The 19,532-nt window shown below is 38.4% G+C and overlaps 1 protein-coding gene across 1 annotated transcript in view; it reads left to right on the forward strand.

Moving 5' to 3' along the window:
- Window positions 1-19,532, forward strand: part of LOC127567864 (dynamin-3-like) — a 162,294-nt gene that overhangs the window by 84,276 nt on the left and 58,486 nt on the right. Inside the window, exon 15 of the mRNA XM_052011015.1 lies at window positions 8,606-8,719. Within this exon, the coding sequence (XP_051866975.1) occupies window positions 8,606-8,719 (114 nt within the window). The remainder of the gene's footprint in view (window positions 1-8,605; window positions 8,720-19,532) is intronic.

Genomic DNA, 19,532 nt, shown 5'->3' on the forward strand with positions numbered 1-19,532 from the left:
TGCTGAAAGTGTATATCTAAAGTTTTTGTTTTATAGATTTGTAAGTGGGGCCTTATTAATACCTTTGCTACATTAAAGGTCTGAACTGAAGTAATTTAATTCATGGGGCAGATACCTCTTTTAAAGAGAGTTTTCACCTTTACACAACAAATAAACCAAACAGCTTATTTTAATATATATTAATAGGAAACCACAGATGCATTTTTTTCATTTTACTTTGGGCACACTGAACAAATCAAATTGGAAGTTTTTTTGTGTTTTTAACTATGTCAGTTAAAAGTGTCAATAGTTAGTTCTATTGATTAATTCACAATAAAAATTAGATTTAAAATCCTATTTACAATTTATTTTCTGGCCACTGATAATGGTAAGTTAATGTAGTCAACATTACTGGCACTTTCTTCAGCTTTGTGCATAAAACTGGTTAAAATAAATACTTGGATGGCTAATCTATTGTCTAAATGCCATAATAATAGATGTTTCGCGATCATCTAATGCAACAAGTTATTACTGGGTATACAGCTATAATCTATTTTAGTCAAGCCTCTGCTTGTGTTTTCAAGATATCTAATACTTATTGATGTCAATGCTCCATATGTAGATACTCCATGCAGAGACAATATTTTAATTAAATATTTTAAAAGTATGTTAACTTTTCAGAAGATTATTTAGTTTAACATCTTTTTAATTAAGCACCTTTCTGAAGTAGTAAGTGAACCACCATCTTGTGTATTGGTGTTTCTTCTGTCGTAATTTGCTGCAAGTTTGAGAATGAATTGACTTCTGATGATTGAGCTCAAGCAGGGAAAGCAAATAAGTTGTTTAGTGTCTTCTCCTGCTTTTCTATTTTCTGTATTCTCCAGCCATGATGAGTCACACTACAACCAATAAGTGATTCAGTTCCATTATTAAGTTAGAGGTAGAAGTGAGCCAGAAAGCTCGATTTCTAGCTTTTACTCCTGTAGTAATTATAACAATATTAAACAGTTGCATTCCATATAGAAAACATTGTATCAATTTGTTGCAATCTGTAATTTACAGCAAAATATAAATTTAATGTTGATCCAAAGGTTTGATATATAAATTTATTACAGAAGTGAGGAGGGAAGGGGAAGTACAGTGTGGCTGTTTTAAAATATTCATTGGTTCGGTGGCGAAATGGCATTCTTTGTAGACAGAAGTTCCAATTGACATTTGGCCTTCCTGGTGTTGGGGTGTAGGATATCTTGAACTAATTCAAAATGAAATTAGAGATGGCAGGAAAATGATCCATTTGTGGTCCAGTTGGGGATGAACAATATGGAAGAGTGTGGATGAAAGGTCCTGTTTAGAGTGTACTGTGTGATACATTTTGTTTTAAGAAAAACAGGCCCTTGAAGGTTGTAATCTCAGTTTTCACCCTGGCCATGTTGGCTTGAGAATGAGTAGGTCGGGCAGATGAACAAATGGTTGAAGCAGGTCTGAGCAGGAGGGGCTTTATTTCAAGGGGGGTAGCCTATATTTGATTTCATAATAGGTAGTGAAACAGATTTAGACAGCAACCTAACAGCAGCTGAACATTTATCTTGTCTTCATTGTTGACAGAAAAGAGGTGTAAACATATGATGCAGGCTAACACGTTGTTGTGATTCTGAGTCCTCTATGTAGGGAATATACAGTTTGCTGAAGTACAATGTATAGCCAATGTTTAAACAAAATAGTGCACAATGTACTTGAGTATCCCGCTAATTTATAAGTAATTTTCACAATTTTCTTTCCTCATTGAGGAGTTGACTCTTGGAGACATCATTTCTAGCACTTTGCTTGAGAACCATTTTTCTTCAGCTGAGAGAATGAGCATTTTGCAAGGGATAAAACCACAGCTGAATCTAGCCCCATGCTTGTGCATTCTCCACATGTGATTTTTCTGGTGGTGTTAATGCAAAACACAAGACCTCAGGCCCTTTCTCTTACCTAGCTTAATTCTGTTGAAGTTATTTGTGGTATTCTAACTGCTAGCCTGGATGAGAATACCTAATTCAGTTCAGAATTGATCTGGTTTATATGGCTCAGTGTATAACAGGTGGTGCTGATATCAAGTTCTGTATTATGAAAGAGGTTGCAGTAATTCTGTAATATAAAGCCATTTTTTATGAGCATGAAGTAGAGCATTTTGTTTTGTTCATAGTTTTTTATGTGCTGATTTTATTTCATTACATTCCTTTACTGTTCCTTCTAATTCCTTATTGTATTCTTTTAATATTGCTTTGCTTGCATATGGTCATCTAGATTAGATTAATTCTCTTTCCACTGCTTACACCCAATAATGACTTGCATCCAGTAAAATGAGAATGAAACATTCTGCCTAAAGTTTACTTCTCTTTACCCGTATTAAACAGGGATGTTACACAGAATTTTTGTCCCTATGCTGCTGTCAATTGCAATTCTTAAGTTTGAATTGTGGAGAGTTTAAGGGCCACAACGAAATGCCCTTCCTCACAGAAGATTTTGAGGAAAATCAGATGAATGTTTTCCTTGAATTAACAATGTACTAATAATAAAAAGGTAAATTTTGATTATGTTGAACTTTCTACTAATAGTAAAATCTCTTTTGCTTCTCCAGTGTCCGAATATTCTCTTTTTTATGCAGCTTTTAAACATAGTTCACCATCGTGAAGAGTTATTAGTAACAGCTTCTTCAAATTATTTACTGGTTGTGTAAGTCAATATTTCCCCCCTATTTAGAGTTTTGTTTGATGTACAAAAGATGAGTGGCCCAGTGCTGCACCCCGCTGTCGTTGACTGTGGTTTACCATTGGCTGCACTAGATGTGCAGTGACTACCTTTCTGGACCTCCACACCCTGGAGCCCAGTGTTGTGATCTGGATGGTGCAGAACCACAAGGGGTATGGTGAGGAGGCTCCCCCATCAAAATACCTTTGACAGCTGGCAAAGCCAGGACTGGGCTTTGTTGGTTGCGATAGATGTAATATATTTTAATTTTTCTTGACATGTCTCTGACACTCAGAGACATTTAAAAGCTGTTAAAACTAAAGTGATGAATGAAATAGTTAAAAAAAAAATAAAGTTAACTAAATGATAAAATGTCACTCAACAAATTAAAAACATTAAACTAAAACAAAATATGTTTGAAATGGTGACTTAGCACCGTCTTTGCCTCCTAATCTTTTGCCTCACATTTTCCATTGAGTGGAGTGGGACCTTGGATCCCCAGTGAGATACTGAGAAATTTGAGCAAAATTGGGCTCCACTACTGGACTCCAAGTGGAATCCAGCAGTGGAGTGAACTGATAGGTTCAGCTTTTTTGGATAATCGGTAAGTCCTAGGCTTATGCGTTTGGTGGACGCCCATGATTTAATTCATTTTAAACCACTGAATACCAGGGTTCTGATTGAAACCATGGCAGAAGTCAGCACAATCTGGTCCTGAATGTTCAGATCTTAATGATTATGATTGCAAGATGCAGGTTCTCCCACTATGATAAATTATATTTTGTAGTAATATTGCCTTGTCAGCCTCCCAGGCTTATAGCAGTTTCCATGGTAGTAACTCGCTCTGTTCCTAATAGTTGTTGCTGTTGTACCCAGTCCTTAAACAGTTACCTGATTGAGAAAGTACCTCTTAGGTTAAATGATGTTGAAAGGTCATTATGTGCATGTAGAGTTATCTCAGGAACTTGGTGTTTTTTAATTATCTGCCAGAAAATGGAAGACCTGGAATATGTGCATTTGGATGACAATACATGATTAGCCTGTACCTGTTTCATATGTCCAGCACATGTCCAATTCATGGTTTCCTTCCCTCCCCCTGCCCCCTCCCTTATGATTTCTGTGATCAATCACTACTAAATGCAATGGTTATTGAGCTAGCAAATATTCAAGTGTCCAATTTCATGACCAATTTGCACAAATTAAGAGTAATCAATACAGAACTGTTAAAGAAAAGACGGTCAATCATGGACCTCATTCCAAAGATTTTGAATTTGTAGAGGAATCCATGGAAGAATAGAGACAAGAACAAATCCATATGCAGTTCTTGACACTATGGTTAACAAGGTAAAAAGGAAAAAGATCCACAGTCTGCAGAAGCCTGAAAAGATAGTCAATTGGCAATAGAAGAAGGTTTCAAATGAGGTCAACATTAGATGGAACCTCAAAGAATATGAATGCAGTGCCACAGGAAGTTTAATGACCTTACGTGTGTTGCAAAGGTCAGTGAAGACATTTTCAGATTCTCTCTCAGAAATTCTCCACCTCAAACCAATGTCATAAATTCATAGACTTACCATGGTTTCATGCCTTATATATTCGCATCTCAGTTTCCACAATAGCAGGCATGATGTCTAGACAAGAGATTCACTGACACAGATTCATCTTCCTTGCATGAGAAGATGATGCATAACTAGTACCAGCAACAGGCAACCAGTGAGGTACATCCTTCAGTCATTGTCCTGGTGAAGAGACTCTTCGCTATTCATTTAGTGCCACCATAGAGTCTGTAATTGGCAGGAGCATAGAGGTAAATGACGATTGCAGTATTTTCAGACTTTAACCCCCCCAACCCCTTAACTCCCATGTTCCCTTAATTCCACAACTTCTTTTGATCCACAGACTGAAGTTGGAGGGATACATCTCTTACTTATCCCATCCCCTCAGTCAACACGCTGTCCTATTGTCCTTGATCTTTCAGATGGCTAAGGACTCTCCTTTGGCCAAGAAGTAAAGGCACCTCTCACTAGATCTGATATTTGCAGTCAGCATCTTATATATTGACATTGTATGCTGCATAAGATAGATAGATAGTGCTGCATGTGGTGCATCACCCGGCATGAGTAGTTTGCAGCCGGCTGAACAAGAAAGAGGAGCACAGGTACCCGATCCTAAGAAGACAAGGTTTTGTACAATTTTTGCTGAACAATTCAAATAAGGACTATTACACAGTTGACAGTCATGGCCTATATTTATCCTTGATCAATTTCACTAAAACAGATTATCTGGTCACTTTCACATTACTGTTCGTGAGAGATTTCTCTCCAGGAGTTGGCTGCTGCATTTCCTGCGTTACACCAGTGATTACTATCACAATTGGCAGTATGTCTTCCATTTTACGTTTGTTCTGTTCTTGAGCGCAGCGTCTGAACTGAAGTCAGGAATCAGCTGTATTTGGGATAGTCCTTGACAAGCTGTCACCTGTTGATTTAGCAGATGAAAGTTGAAAGCCATACTGGATTTTTGCAAGATTAAGGCATTGCTTGAGCCCTTGGATGTCCAAAGTTGACCAGTAAGATTTTATATCTTGTTTACATTTTCCTTGTGTCATAGAAGGCCATTTCCTCGCTGAATCGATGCAGCTCTCAGAGCAATCCCATTCCCCCACTTATTTCCATGGAAACAACTGATCATTAGGAAGTGAAATCTAATAGAATGTCTTGAACGTGGAAAAAAAAGGGTAGATCGGGGAGAAATCAGTGGATGCCATATAACTGGATTTTCAAAAGGCATCTGATAAGGTGCTCCACAAAAGCTTTTCATGTAAAATTATAGCTCAAGTAGTGAATAACACATTTGCATGGATAAGGTGAACCAGGAATATGGATGGGTGGAGCGAAAGGGTAACTAAGCAAGGAATACACACCAATAATCGGCCGCAGGGAGAGCAGGGTGACTGGAAGGGGACCATGGAAAGTGAAGAGTGCAGAGTGATGAGCCAGCGCACCACATAGGGTGAAGCATGAGCAGTTTGAGAAGACAGAGCAAAGTGAGGGTGAACTTCAAGGGTACTGATGTAGTGGGTGCAGAGGCAGCAGGATGATCCGTTGTGGAAATGGTAAATTGGGAGCAGACCTGGCGGGGTGGAACTCAAGCGAACGTGAAAGGGAGAAGACAGGGTGGAGCTCGTGCAGACCCGAAAGGGAGAAGTCAGGGTGTGGTTTGGGCGAACCTGAAAGGAAGACGGCAAGTTGGAACTCAAGCGGATCTGAAAGGGACAACTCAGGGTGTGGTTCAAGTGGACCATGTAGGGTGAATCAGGAGGAGGGATGGACACAGCGAAGGGGCAACTAAGCAAGGAATGCACAACAGTAATCGGCCGCAGGGTGATTGGAAGTGGACTGGGCAATGTGAAAAGGGCGTGGACATGGCAGGGTGAAGCACAAATTGATGCGGGTAAATGGGAATTAGTGTGGAGAGGTGCAAAGGCAGCATAGATGTGGTGGGCCAAAGGGTTTGCTTCTGTGCTGTATGATGCTATGGTTAATGAGAGAAAACAGAATATTAATAAAAGGTTCATTTTCAGGTTGATAAGCTGTTATTAGTTTGTAGTCTGCCACAAGAATTAATCTGGACCAGTTATTCAGGAAAAATGTTAATAGCCTAGATGAAAAAACAATGTAATAAATCCAAGTCTGCCAATGCTGCAAAGATCAATGGTATCGTGAGGTGTGAATAGTATGCAAGGGATTATAGATATGCACAAAGAATGGGCAGAAAGTGCCAGATGGATCATGTGAGGGTAAAAGCTAATGTAAAGAAGGGTTTTTGCTGGCTCGTGAGATATAGGAGACACAAGAGACTGCAGATGCTGGAATCTGGAGAAAAACAAACTGTTGGAGGAACTCGGTGGGTCGAGCAGCATCTGTAGGGGGGGGGGGCTGGGGGAAGGAATTGTTGACATTTCGGGCCAGGACCCAGCATCAGGACTGGCATAGAAGGTAGATATAAGAGGTAAACATGCAAGCACAGTAGTCAATAAGGGAGACAAATAATACATTGACCTCTACTGCAAATGGATTGTAGCACAAGAGTAATGAAGCTTTGCTATGATTGCACATGCCTTTAATGAGGTTATAATTGGACTATCTAATGAAGGGTATCAATGTAGTAACTGTAGTGTAGATACAGTAGATCGATTTCTGGGATGAGGGAGTAAGAAGAGAGATTGACTAAGTTTGGCCTATGTACACTCATGTGATTTCATTGAAAAGAAAGATTCTGAGAGATATTGATGGTGTAGCTGCAGATGGAGTGGAGAGTTCAGAACTGGAGGACATAGTCTCCTAGTCAGTCATTTAGGACTGAAATAGAGAAAAAATTCTTAATCTTGGGTACTTAAATCTTTTTTCCAAAGGAAAGCTAGATGCAACCTCTATGGTATGGGCTACCTTTCCCCATTAGTTCCTGTCAGGTGTCAATTTAAAGGGATACCTGGCATTCAGCAGCTGAGATATTATAAGGCTTTCTGAACAGTCAACCACATGAAATAATTCTTACAGGCAGCAAACCAGGAAGAACTTCTTCAAATGAATAAGAATTCACAGACATAAAATTTTGATTTCTAAATCCAGAGGATTTGTAGATCAATAATTAAAGCATTATACTCCATTAAATACTTACTGTGCAACAAAGTGTAACATTTTCAGGGTGTTTAAAATGAGGCTTATTCACAATTAACTGAATTTATTTGTCAATTCAGTGAATTTCCCTGATTATGTTGGAGAAACCTGCAAAACACCACAGTGATTGAATCACAAATAACCATGTTGGGATTTCCACATTAAACACTTGCATGCACAGGGATCACAAAATTACTGTCGGTTTCATGATGTAATGACAGCAACTGCTGATAGCTTCACCACAAAATCCTGGTCATCATCCAGCATTTCCATTTACCTGATCAGGATGTGTTTGCAGAGTTGTAAACTTGGCAGTGATTCTGTGATCCCAGCATTAAATGCGCTTGGTTAGAACTGTGAATGATGATGGGGCTGCAGCACTATAGCCCTGATAGTTGAGTCGGATCACTGGACTGGAATAAAGAGTTAATTCTTCTTCCTTTGTTCTATATTGAAAGCACACACACTGCAAACTAGACGGAAAGAAATTCATAAAAAAATCTTGATAAAAGGGAATTATTCAAATCATCTGGAAGATTCAGTTTAAGGCTCATTATATTTCATTATTTTTAATGAGGAAAAGCAAATTGTTAATCCAGCAAATGACTGTATTTTTATTTCATGAAGTATGGTAACTTCTACAATGGTGCTGAATATTGCAAAAATCACATGGGTTGTTAAGGGTATATCCTATACTTTGTTGGCTACTCTTGCTATAGTGTACAGTAGTAATGTCAATGCTGTCTTTATACTCACAGCATCACTTTCACTACTGTTCAAGGAAACTAAGATCTTACTATTTACTTGCTTTGGGGTGAACAATAAATTATTTTGGATTCTTGTTGCATGCTAGAGTGTATGGACCCCGTGACTGCATCAATAGTAATGCTCAAAATGACATCAATATATGCAGCGTACTGTACTGTTAAATAAAAATCATCGTTGGTGTAGTAAATCTGCTGTTGCATTGGAAGTTGTACAGTACCTATAGTTGTGACACCACTACTTTTGAGATTTCATTCTCATTTTAAAGATGAGTTGACATCAGTAGTATTACGCAATCCCATGGTGATAATGAAAAGAAAAACAAAAGCAAGGTACTAGTGTTAATTTTGAAGAATAAAAGAACTATTAGTAATCACTTATTCAAATAGATGAATAACTTGCCTTAAACAAAGTTTTATGTCTTTTTGCCTTTCTCTATTTCCTTGTAGGTTGTCAGAAAAGGTTGGCTCACCATCAGCAACATCAGCATCATAAAAGGAGGTTCTAAGGAATACTGGTTTGTGCTGACTGCAGAGAGTCTCTGTTGGTTCAAGGATGATGAGGTAAGAGGTAATCTGTACGTAAGAAGACATGCATGTTCCCTTGCAATGCTATAACTTATTGTAATTATTATATTAATAGGATGTGCTATGGTGCTTTAATTCATCAAAGTTTGCCATGTGTTACCTAAGTTGTAGATTCATTACCACAGTTCTGCATGAGCCAGATTCAGAATCCCAGCTGCATCATCAGAGTAAATGCAGAAGCTCAGAAATGTAGTTCTTCATTTGAAGTGAGAAAAATTGGAGAATGAGGTTTTTTTATAGTATCGCTGTTGAATTACTCCTTTGCCTTGCTCCTACCTCCTTTTATCATTCTGGGAGCAGCGTGTATGGAACCACAGTGGTGTGTTTAAAATGCATTTACTTATTGCATTTACTTATTCAGATCTGTTCAGATAAATACGATGTGTGTCTTTTTCCTACTATTTATAAGTTCCTCTATGAATAAGCTAAAGATGGTCTTAACTTAGTTCCTAATGGGTACATTTTCACAATGAAGAAAATGATCCAGAAGATCTACAGATTTGGTACAATTATAATTTCAGTCAAAGCCGAAAGGAATTTTGTGCTCTGGGAAAAAGAAATCTCATGTTGTTTTATCAATGGCGTCTATTTGGGGATTCACCTTATAGATCTTTTTAGAGCATGTTGCTTGAAACTTTTACCGTAGCAGCAATAATTTATTTTTAACAAATATACGAATTAGGAGTAAGAATAGTCCATGCAGCCCCTCATGTCTATACCACCTTTAATAAGCGATGGTGGTCTTGATGGATCCTCACAACATTCAAGAAGTGCCTAGATGAGCACTTGAATTGATAAGGCATAGAAGGCTATTGACCAAGTGCTGGTAAATAGCTTAGCATAGTTGGGTACTCGATGATTAGCATGATCATGGTGGGCCAACAGCCCTCTTTCTGACTATATGACTCTATGATTCTAAGATCATGGCTTATCTGATTGTATCATCAACTTCATGTTCTCCTCAATCCACAGTAATCTTTCAACCCTTTGCTTATCAAGAATATTTCTGCCTCTGTTTTATAAATATTCAAAGACTCTGTTTCCACAGCCCGTTGAGAAAGAGACTTATCCTCTGAGCAAAAAAACCCTCATCTCTGTCTTAAATGGTGACCTGTAGTTCTAGATTCTCCGACAAAGTGAAACATTCTCTCCACATCCACATTGTCAAATTCTGTCATGCACAGAAGTCTGCAAATTATTATTTCCATGCTGTAATGACAACAAGTGTTGATACTTCCACCACTATTATAAATGGAAAATCTGAAACAGTACCATCACTTCCTGTTTTTTGATCAGGAAGTTGTCAAAGACCTTTGTTTTGGATATGTTTCAGGCGTGATTCTGTGATCTCAGCATCCATTATATGAACTGATTTTATTTCATCAAAGGCAAGTAACGTGATTACTTTTGTTCAACAAAAATACTGCATTTCACATGAACACCTTGAGGCCTTAATCTTCCATTGTGAAGGCTGTTGGCTGTTAAGTGTGCCAGTACGCAATAATGTTAATGTAAACCCTGTCTATCTTCTAGCACAACAACAATTTTGTGAGGAAGGTGCTATTAAGTATAGAATTCTAAGAATTTGAGCCAGTATTGATAAGGAATGATGACCATTTTGTAAATCAGGGTGATGTGCAACATTGGGTAAGAAATTGCAGAGAAGTACAAACCAATGCACTTTCTTTCCTTGTGGTTATTGGTAGTAGACATTATGGGTTTAGAAAATGGTGCCAAGGAAGCTTTGGAAATTTGCTTCAATGCATTTTGTAGATCATGTATTACAACCACGGTGCCCCTTTGTCCCAGAACTGAAATGTTAGAGTTCACACGCTCTCCAACTCTTCCATAACTTTAAGTTCTCTGGCACACACATCCTCATCTTCACCATGGACGTCCAGTCCCTACATACCTTCATTCCCGATCATGACGGCCTCACCGCCCTCTGCTTCTTTCTCAACCAGGGACAGAACCAGTCCCCTTCCATTAACACTCCTCCGCCTGGCTGAACTTGTCTTCACTCTAAACAACTTCTCTTTTGATTCCTCTCACTTTCTACAGATCAAGGGTTTAGCCATGGGCACTTGCATGGGCCCCAGCTGTGCCTGCCTTTTCGTTGGCTACGTTGAACAGTCTCTGTTTCATGCCTACTCTGACCCCCTTTCTCCGCTATATTGATAACTGTATTGGTGCCACCTCTTGCACTCGTGCAGAACTCGACAGTTTCATAAATTTCGCCACTAATTTTCACCTGGCTCTCCAATTCACTTGGACTATCTCTGATGCCTCTCTCTCCTTTCTCCATCTCTCCATCTTCATCAAAGGAGATTCCTTATCTATCAACATCTTCTACAAACCCACTGACACCCACAGCTACCTTGATTATAGCTCCTCTCACCCTGTCTCTTGCAAGGACGCTATCCCTTTCTCTCAATTTCTCTGTCTCTGCCGCATCTGCTCCCATGATGAGGCTTTCCAATCCAGGACATCAGAGATGTCTAACCAAGGCTTCCCACTGATTGTACTCGAGAAAACTTGCACCCAGACCTCTGCCATTTCCTGGACCTCTGCTCTCACCCCCACCTTTCCCAGACCCAACAGGGATGGGCTCCCCCTTGTCCTCACATTTCATCTCACTACCCTACATATCCAACACATCATTCTCTGCCACTTCCGCCATTTCCAACGGGATCCCCCCACCAAGCATATCTTACCCTCTCACCCTTTTCTGCCTTTCACAGGGACCGCTCTCTCTGCAACTCCCGAGTTCATTCCTCCCTCCCCACCCATCCTGCCCCCACCCTGGGTACTTTCCACTGCCCCTGCTGTAGATGTAATTCCTGCCCCTACACCACCTCCATCCAGGGACCCAAACAGTCCTTTCAGGTGAGGCAGAGATTTACCTGCACCTTCCCTAATATCATCTACTGCATTCGGTGCTCCAAGTGTGGCCTCCTTAACATTGGCGAGACCAAACGCAGACTAGGTGACCATTTCTTAGAACACCTGTGCTCCATCCATAACCGCAATCTGCATCCCCCCATTGCCAGTCAGTTCAACTCCCCCACCCTGCCCCACCACCCCACCATCCACTCCCCTCCCCCGCCTACACACACACTCCATCACTGATATCTCAGTCCTCGGCCTCCTCCACTACCAGGAGATGTCTAAATACAAACTGAAGGAACAGCACTTAACAGCCTAACAACATGAACATTGACTTGTCCCACTTTAAGTAAACCAAAACCATCCCCCCCCACCACCATGCCTCTTCTTTCTTTTCCTAGTCAATCTCTCTTTTTCTCCTTGCCTATTTCTTTTTTTCCCTCCCCTCCCCTCCCCTACCCCCCCCCCCCCCCATGGGGCACCTGCCTCCATACCTTTGATCCATCCCCTGGTGGATCTGCTCTCCCCTCCTCCCCACATCTGCCTATCATCTCTTACCTGCATCTACCTATCACCACCTTGTGCCCACCCCACCTCCCCTCTTTTGTCCACCTATCACTGCTCTGTTTTTCCCCCCCTCTATATTGGGCTTCCCCTTTTCCTATCTTCAGTCCTGAAGAAGGGTCCTGACCTGAAACATTGTCTGTTTTTCTCCACGGATGCTGCCTGGCCTGCTGAATTCCTCCAGCATCTTCTTGTTTTTTCATCTAGATTCCAGCATCTGCAGTTCTTTGGTTCTCCTGAATGGTTAGAGTGTTGGGTAACTTTGCCAACCAGTTGGGTGCTTTATCCTAGGTGATAATTATCTTCTTGAATATTGAAGCTGCATTCAGCCAGACAGTTGCAAATTATTCCTTCACATTGGTGGCTTGTACCTTCAAGATAGTGGAAATGCTTTGGGTTGTGAGGCGGTTAGTACTCACCACAGAATGTACAGAGCTGCCCTTTCAGCTACTGTATTTGTATTGAAGGTCCATGTATATTTTGGATTAGTGGTGATCTTCAGGACCTTGATGATAAAGGAATGCCATTCAAAGTCAAAGGAAGATGGTTAGACAACCTCATGTTGACATTGGAGTTCCCCAGCACCCCTGTTCCACAGTTGTTGCTTGCCACTTCTCAGTCTCAACCTAAAAGTCTAAGAATGCAATCTGAGTTCGAATGAAATCTTTATAAAATTGTCTGAGAGAACTTCAGAAATGTGGCCATGGCCAAACCTTGTACAAAAATTTTTCTAAGCACTCAGCTTAGAAAATTATGCTGTGATACTAAAATTTAAATAATTAAATAATGCTTAACTTCAGTTATACTATTTCATACATGTGCAGTAATTCTATTTCACCTCTGGTAATATAGCTAAAATGTTTTTTTTCCGAAAAGTATCAATAATAAAATAAATGCAACTGCCAAATTAACATAGGTGCATGTTAGAGACACGAGATTCTGCAGATGCTGGAATCTGGAGCAATGCACACAAAATGCTGGAGGAACTCAACAGGTCAGGCAGTATCTATGGAGGGAAATAAACAGTCAACGTTTCAGGTCGAGACCCTTCATCAGGACCTGCTGAATTCCTCCAGTATTTTGTGATAGATGCATGTTAGCATGACTTCATTGTGGAAACAGTTAATAAAAACAAAATCATGGGAAATAAGAGCACAAGAATTCTTGAAGAATATTTGTTGAAGAATCACTTGTTTTATGAAATTTGGATTAGTTTATTTCATTCACATTTCATTTTCTAGACCAAATTGGCCTCTACTTCAGTCTTTCCCTGCACCATTCTAACTTTTAGTACCTGCTCTGCCCTGGCTTTCATTAGGATCATGGCTGATCTTCTAACTCAGCGCTGTTTTCCAGCACTGACCCCATAAGGCTTGATTCCTTGATGACCAGAGAATTATCAATCTGCATTTTGAGTGAACACAATGATTAAGTCCTTGCAGCCCTCTGGGGAAGAGAATTCCAAAGGTGCGCCATCTTCTGAATAAAGAAATTTCTCCTCACCTCAGTCCTAAATTTGAAATTATGTTCCATGGTCCTTGATTCCTCAGCCATGAAAGCATCTTCCCTGCTTGTAGCCTACCTTTTCCTTAATAGCCTGTTGTTCACTCTTTTGGGTGAGTTTCAGACCCAAGGAATGTGATAATTAACTACGGTAAGAGATTGAACATTAATAATTTGATGTAATTCCTCCCAGACAACAGATTCTAAATTGCAATCGATCCTGAGAATATAATGGTCATTTGATTAGAGGTATTTCTTCACTCTTGAGAAAAGCTTGTTTTAATGATTTGTTTTAATGAAATGATTTGTTTTAAATCCAGAGATACATTTACTGATTTGAAAGTTACAATAATATGACATCAATCTGTCAAATGGTTAAATGATGCCGTTTTAATCAGTTGCAAGTTATGGTCTGTAATAACTGCAATCCCCAGAGGTGCATGTATGATTCAAAGTTTTGGTGCAAAATATTCTGGGAAAATAATAAGTTTAATGTTCACATGTATTTAGTGTGTGAATAATCCAGAAGATTGTTGGAAGAAATGTACCCTGCAAGATACAAAATGGAAAATTTGTGATGTTCTATTTTAAATCTTGTGAAAGTGGCAAGTCACTGTCAGCCCCCCCATGTATTTCAAGAAATTGCTGCAATTGTGTGTTAATAACTGTAGCAGGCCTCCAAATTCCTTGGAAAAAGTTGACAATCTTTGTAAATGCATAATAGGGATGTTCTTATGTAATTTTTAAATGTCATTTTATGTTGTGTTACAACTTATAAGTAAATAATTACCATAATACTGTATAAAACTTCTAAAACAGTTATTTGTTGACTTCTTTAAAATTCACAAATATTTCTTGAAGGATCATTTGTTTTGTGAAACTTGGATTAGTCTCTTTCATTCACCTTACTTCATTTTGTGTACATAATTGTCCTTAAAGCTCAGTGGCCAAGGATATGTATCACTAGGCCACTTGGTACACTGATGTCTGTGATGCTCCGTGGCTTCACCATAGTATTACCTACCTGCAATTATCAGTGCAAGTATATTTTGAGCTGATAGGCAGAGAAGTGGACAAGGCACAAGATGAAATGGGGCACACCAAAATTTAGGTTATGCTCTATGTTTGGGCTAATTTTTATTTTTCTTTGCATCATTATTGAATATCCTATTTTAAGATGTTGCTGCTGAGAATATTTTAAATTGCCTGGGGGATGGGGGTGTGCAGTGCGGTGGTTTAAGCATTTCCAAAAATACACATCGTTGTACACTAATGGAGAGAAGTTACTGCAAGGAACAGGAGTAGCAGTAGTTCACTTCAAGAGTTCTTTCTCCTCCGTGCATTTTTAGAAGAGGGCTTGGTTGAACTGAGGACCAAGTCAGTATAAGTATGTTGGACACATTTTAGTTTCTGCTTACTTTCTTACCCAAAACCCAAAAGCTATAATTAGATTCTATTTTCAGTGTAATTTTTGTGTTGCTGAGTAAAGGAACAGTGCTTGTTGAACTTCAGATTTTCAAGTCTCCGGTTGTCTACATTCCCTTTGTGCAAATGTGATATGAAGAATTGCAAGGATTTCTGCAGCAACAAAATAAGTGTCAAAATGTCCCTTTTATTTTTCTAACTTGATTATCAATATAAAAAAATTGATGTATGAATTTAACTATATTATTGAGTGTGTTATTCATGTGAAACAGAAGTTAACCAATTTAAATAACATGCCTCTGTTTTGTTAAAATAATAATCCTATAGGAACAGGATTAAACACTGTAACTGCACCATCCTAGTCCTGCATTTATTAATATCATTAATCAACAACTAAATTAACTAAATTTTCCTCTTCATTTCCACAACTCTTGATTTCATTTATGTCCTCAACGCATTGTTCCAGTAAACTATCTCTAATGCATTCCATTATCTCACAATCTCTAACCTACTTTTGTCTGTTCAGTTTGTTCAGTCTTTATGAAGATTAAAAGTTGCACAGGATTATTGTTTACCCTTGTTACTTACTCGTGTAATTTGGTGATTAAAAATCCCTCCAACACAGGTTACCATTAGGAGAGCTGTAAACTGCTCCCAACTGTGTTTTCTACTTTTAGTCATTTCTTGGCTCTTCCCTCTGATCTTCTGGGCTGAGATCCATTGTCAGTACTACTGCTTATGCCACACTTTATTGTCAATGTTACCCTATCTCCATTTTCATTCTACTTGCCTTTTCTAAAAGTCAATAACCCTCAAATATTTAGTTCTTAACTTTGGTAACTCTGCAACGATTGCTAGATCAAATTCATTTTTCTCTGTTTGTGCCATTCTACATTGTTATTAATGCTAAGTGCATCCAGATCTGGTACAGAGATATTTAATTTTAACTTTTAATATTTGTCCTTCCTTCATGTCTGATGTTCTTTTGCCACTGATAAATTCATTGCTTAGAGTTTCAATTGCATTGCACTGTTTTTGTCAGTGTTATGTAAACTGAAAATTAATATTTTTGTAGTATGAGACACAATGATCATTTTGGAATTTGTTCATTAATGTCAGCAAATCAGCTGGGCAGTTCCTGGCACTGGTGTTGATATTGTTCACTGTCAAAACCTTGTAATACTATTTTGATGGGAAGCTTAAGACCAGGAGCAACCATCTTTGGCACTCCAGTACCTATATGGTCTTACTAGCACAGTGCTGAACTGGAAGTAAATTACTTGGTGATTTCAATGAAGCCACTCCTCTACACTAAACCCAACCCCTTTCAATCTCCTGCCTACATTCCTCTCTCTCAATCTATATTCTATCCTCCATAATGTGTTATCAGTCCCAATTTCCACCCCTCCACCAAATGAGATCATGATCCCATTTTCCAAAATCCACCTGATGTGCTTCTGGTTTAATATTACACCCCTTCTGCCCAGTGTACCACTTATCTGCAATCTTGTCTCTGATGTAGTGCTGGTCCTCAATCTCAATCCTCCCCATTGTGCTGCCAGTTCATGATATCCACCAATCCCATCAAACACCACTATGAAGTGTGGGTCTCCCATCCCCGATCCCTTCTGTCTTCAAATGCTGGGTTCTAATGACTCCCACTCCTAGCAACAGCACAGGCCAGTCAAGCCTTTCGTTACCATTAACCTGAGACCAGTTTTGTAAGGAGTACCAGGCAGTAGATTTTGACTTGGGAAGTGTGCAACACCTAGTCTTTTGCATCAGGCTTCAGGTGTATCTAAGGTTTTCAGCTGAGGGGCAATGGCCAAAACAGTCATTGTCAGACTCCCCTTTGGAGTGTACTAGAATTTTAAGGCACATGGACCTTCTTGCCTCAATCTGCTTATTGTTACATGACAACATCCATTCAATCAGTTCCCTGCTCCAGCATCTTGACCACCTTCAGACTCTTAGTTTCATCATCTGTACCCTTCCTCTCACTTCTTAGTTTAAAGTCTTATCTACAACCTTTGTTACTTGGTTCACCAGGATATAAACCCAAACCCAGTTTCAGGTGGAGGCCAGCCAAATGTTAATTTTGGAGTTCAATGATAACATTACTTATCTCACTTACCTGTTGATTCTTATCATATGTTAACTTATCATGAATGAAGTACATCTCGGAGTACATGTTTATATGTGCTAATTTTTTTAAGGAATAAAACTAAGCAGTATGATGTTATACTTATGTATTTAATCAGGCTGATTGGTGAAAATGCAATTAAAATATGTAATATTTTGTGTGTAAAGATGCATAACTGATATTTGCATATAGTTGCTTTTAACATTAAAGCAATTGTAAAATTAAAGCAAACCTGTTGTCCTCACACGATTTGTTTTAATTTCAAGGCATGATATTGTCGGAAAATGTAATCATTAAACTCAGTTTTTATGACTGAGCATTTTAACTATAAAAATTGTACAGAATTTTACCTACAACCTTTACATAACTGTGCTGGTAGAGTATGAAATCGCAGTTGTTTCAGAGTAATTTACTTATCTTGAGGACATTTGCAGTCTTTGTCCTGATCAAACCAATCCAATTAACTTTCTGATTATCCAAGAACTCTTTATTTGTATGTCTGCATTAGTTATAGAACTAAATGTACATAAATTAAAACAAGTAGGCATCACAGTAGATTAGCAAAAGAACTGAATCTACAAGTATACTTCAAAGTTGAAGATGGCATTTTAATCTATCTCAAGAAGTCTCTGTACTCAAGTTTTCTTCTGATTTCCAGCTGAATGGCTCTCAGTCAGGCTGGGTTGTCATGTGACTGCCTGTCTGTGCCTGCTGTACAGGTGAGAGGATTTTCTGCACAGCAAGTGTAGACAGGCAGACACATGACAACTCCTACCAGCCATTTCTAGGGTCTTTGGTTACTGTGTTCTTCTTTGCAGTAAGTAATGAGCTTTCACAACAATTGATGGAACATTCATTCTGTACTTTTGTAGCAATTAACGTTGAATAATATTAACAATCACAAATATACAGTTTGACACAGAAGGAGATTACCATTATTCTTACTAATATATGATATTTCTGTGTGAGTGAAAAGATCATTATCAAATTCAACTTTGTTTCGGACAGGTAGTTTATTTTCACTATCCAAATATGTTTCGGTGTTTTCCAATTCTGTCCTTTCCCTCCTTGCCTCTTACCCAATGGCAGCCATTTGCAGCAGGGTAAAAAGATGGTTTCAATTGTAAACCAGTTCAAAAACAGGTAGAAAGTGTAGAAAATACTGTTTATATGTCTATGGAGGGGAAAATTTACAAATATTGATCTTTCATTAAAAGAACAATTCTTAAATAAAAGCAGAAAATACTGGAATGAGGAGTCTTTGACCTGAAGCATTAACTTTGTTTCTCCTTCCACAGATGCTGTCTGACCTGATGATTTTCTGTTTTTACTTCAGATTTCCAGCATCTGCAGGTTTTTAATTTTCATAGAACAATTCTTGTTTATGGGAAAAGAACACCGAGTAGATTTATCTTAAAATTCATTCAATGGATTGTTAATTTGCATTTACAATAATAAAAATATTTTTCCTTTAGTCTGTGGTTATATATGAATGCTTGAGTTGCACTACAATTACCTTTCACGTTAGTGCACTATTACCATTCTATTGTTATAGTATGGCTCTTCATTTAATATTACAATGATGGCAATATTGGAGTGTTTCTCAAACACCTCAACGTCATTTGCACATAAAATAAACCAGTTTGAAGTGCCTTGATTGTTATGCAGACAGATTATTGAATTGGCGATATCCTAAAGGAGCAGAAGTTGCTTACTATAAGTGCACAATGTCATAAAAAAAATTTAAGATTTTTATTTTATCTGTATTCTGAAAATCAATTTAATATTGAATCATTGAACTGAATATTGGGCAAAGTCACAGTTGAGATATTGTGACCATGGTAAAGTAGTTATAGAATACTGTATAAAAATAGATACAGATAATTAGTCTTTTGAGTGATTTGAATGTTTTCTATATTATTAAGTTATTCTTAATATACAATGGTTACAAATTGCACTTGTTCAATCTTTATATTTTAGGATCAATAGACTGCAATGAATTATGCCAGTTTTCGGTTTGTTCTGACAAGTTAGACTGGCTTCAGGCAAATTTACTGCTTCACAGAATAGATGATACTATACAATGGGGATATACCGATGGTCCAAGCCTTTAGTCTTAAGAACTACAAAAATAGACTGCATTATATGCTCTATGTACTGGCAGAAGTGCAGGAAATGAATATTTTAAAATGTTTACTTTGAACTGAACACCCATCTCATAATGAAACATTCGCCTACTGGCCAATACCTGGATTTTGTACAAAGTTT

Source organism: Pristis pectinata, chromosome 3, assembly GCF_009764475.1.
Source record: "Pristis pectinata isolate sPriPec2 chromosome 3, sPriPec2.1.pri, whole genome shotgun sequence".
NCBI lineage: Eukaryota > Metazoa > Chordata > Chondrichthyes > Rhinopristiformes > Pristidae > Pristis > Pristis pectinata.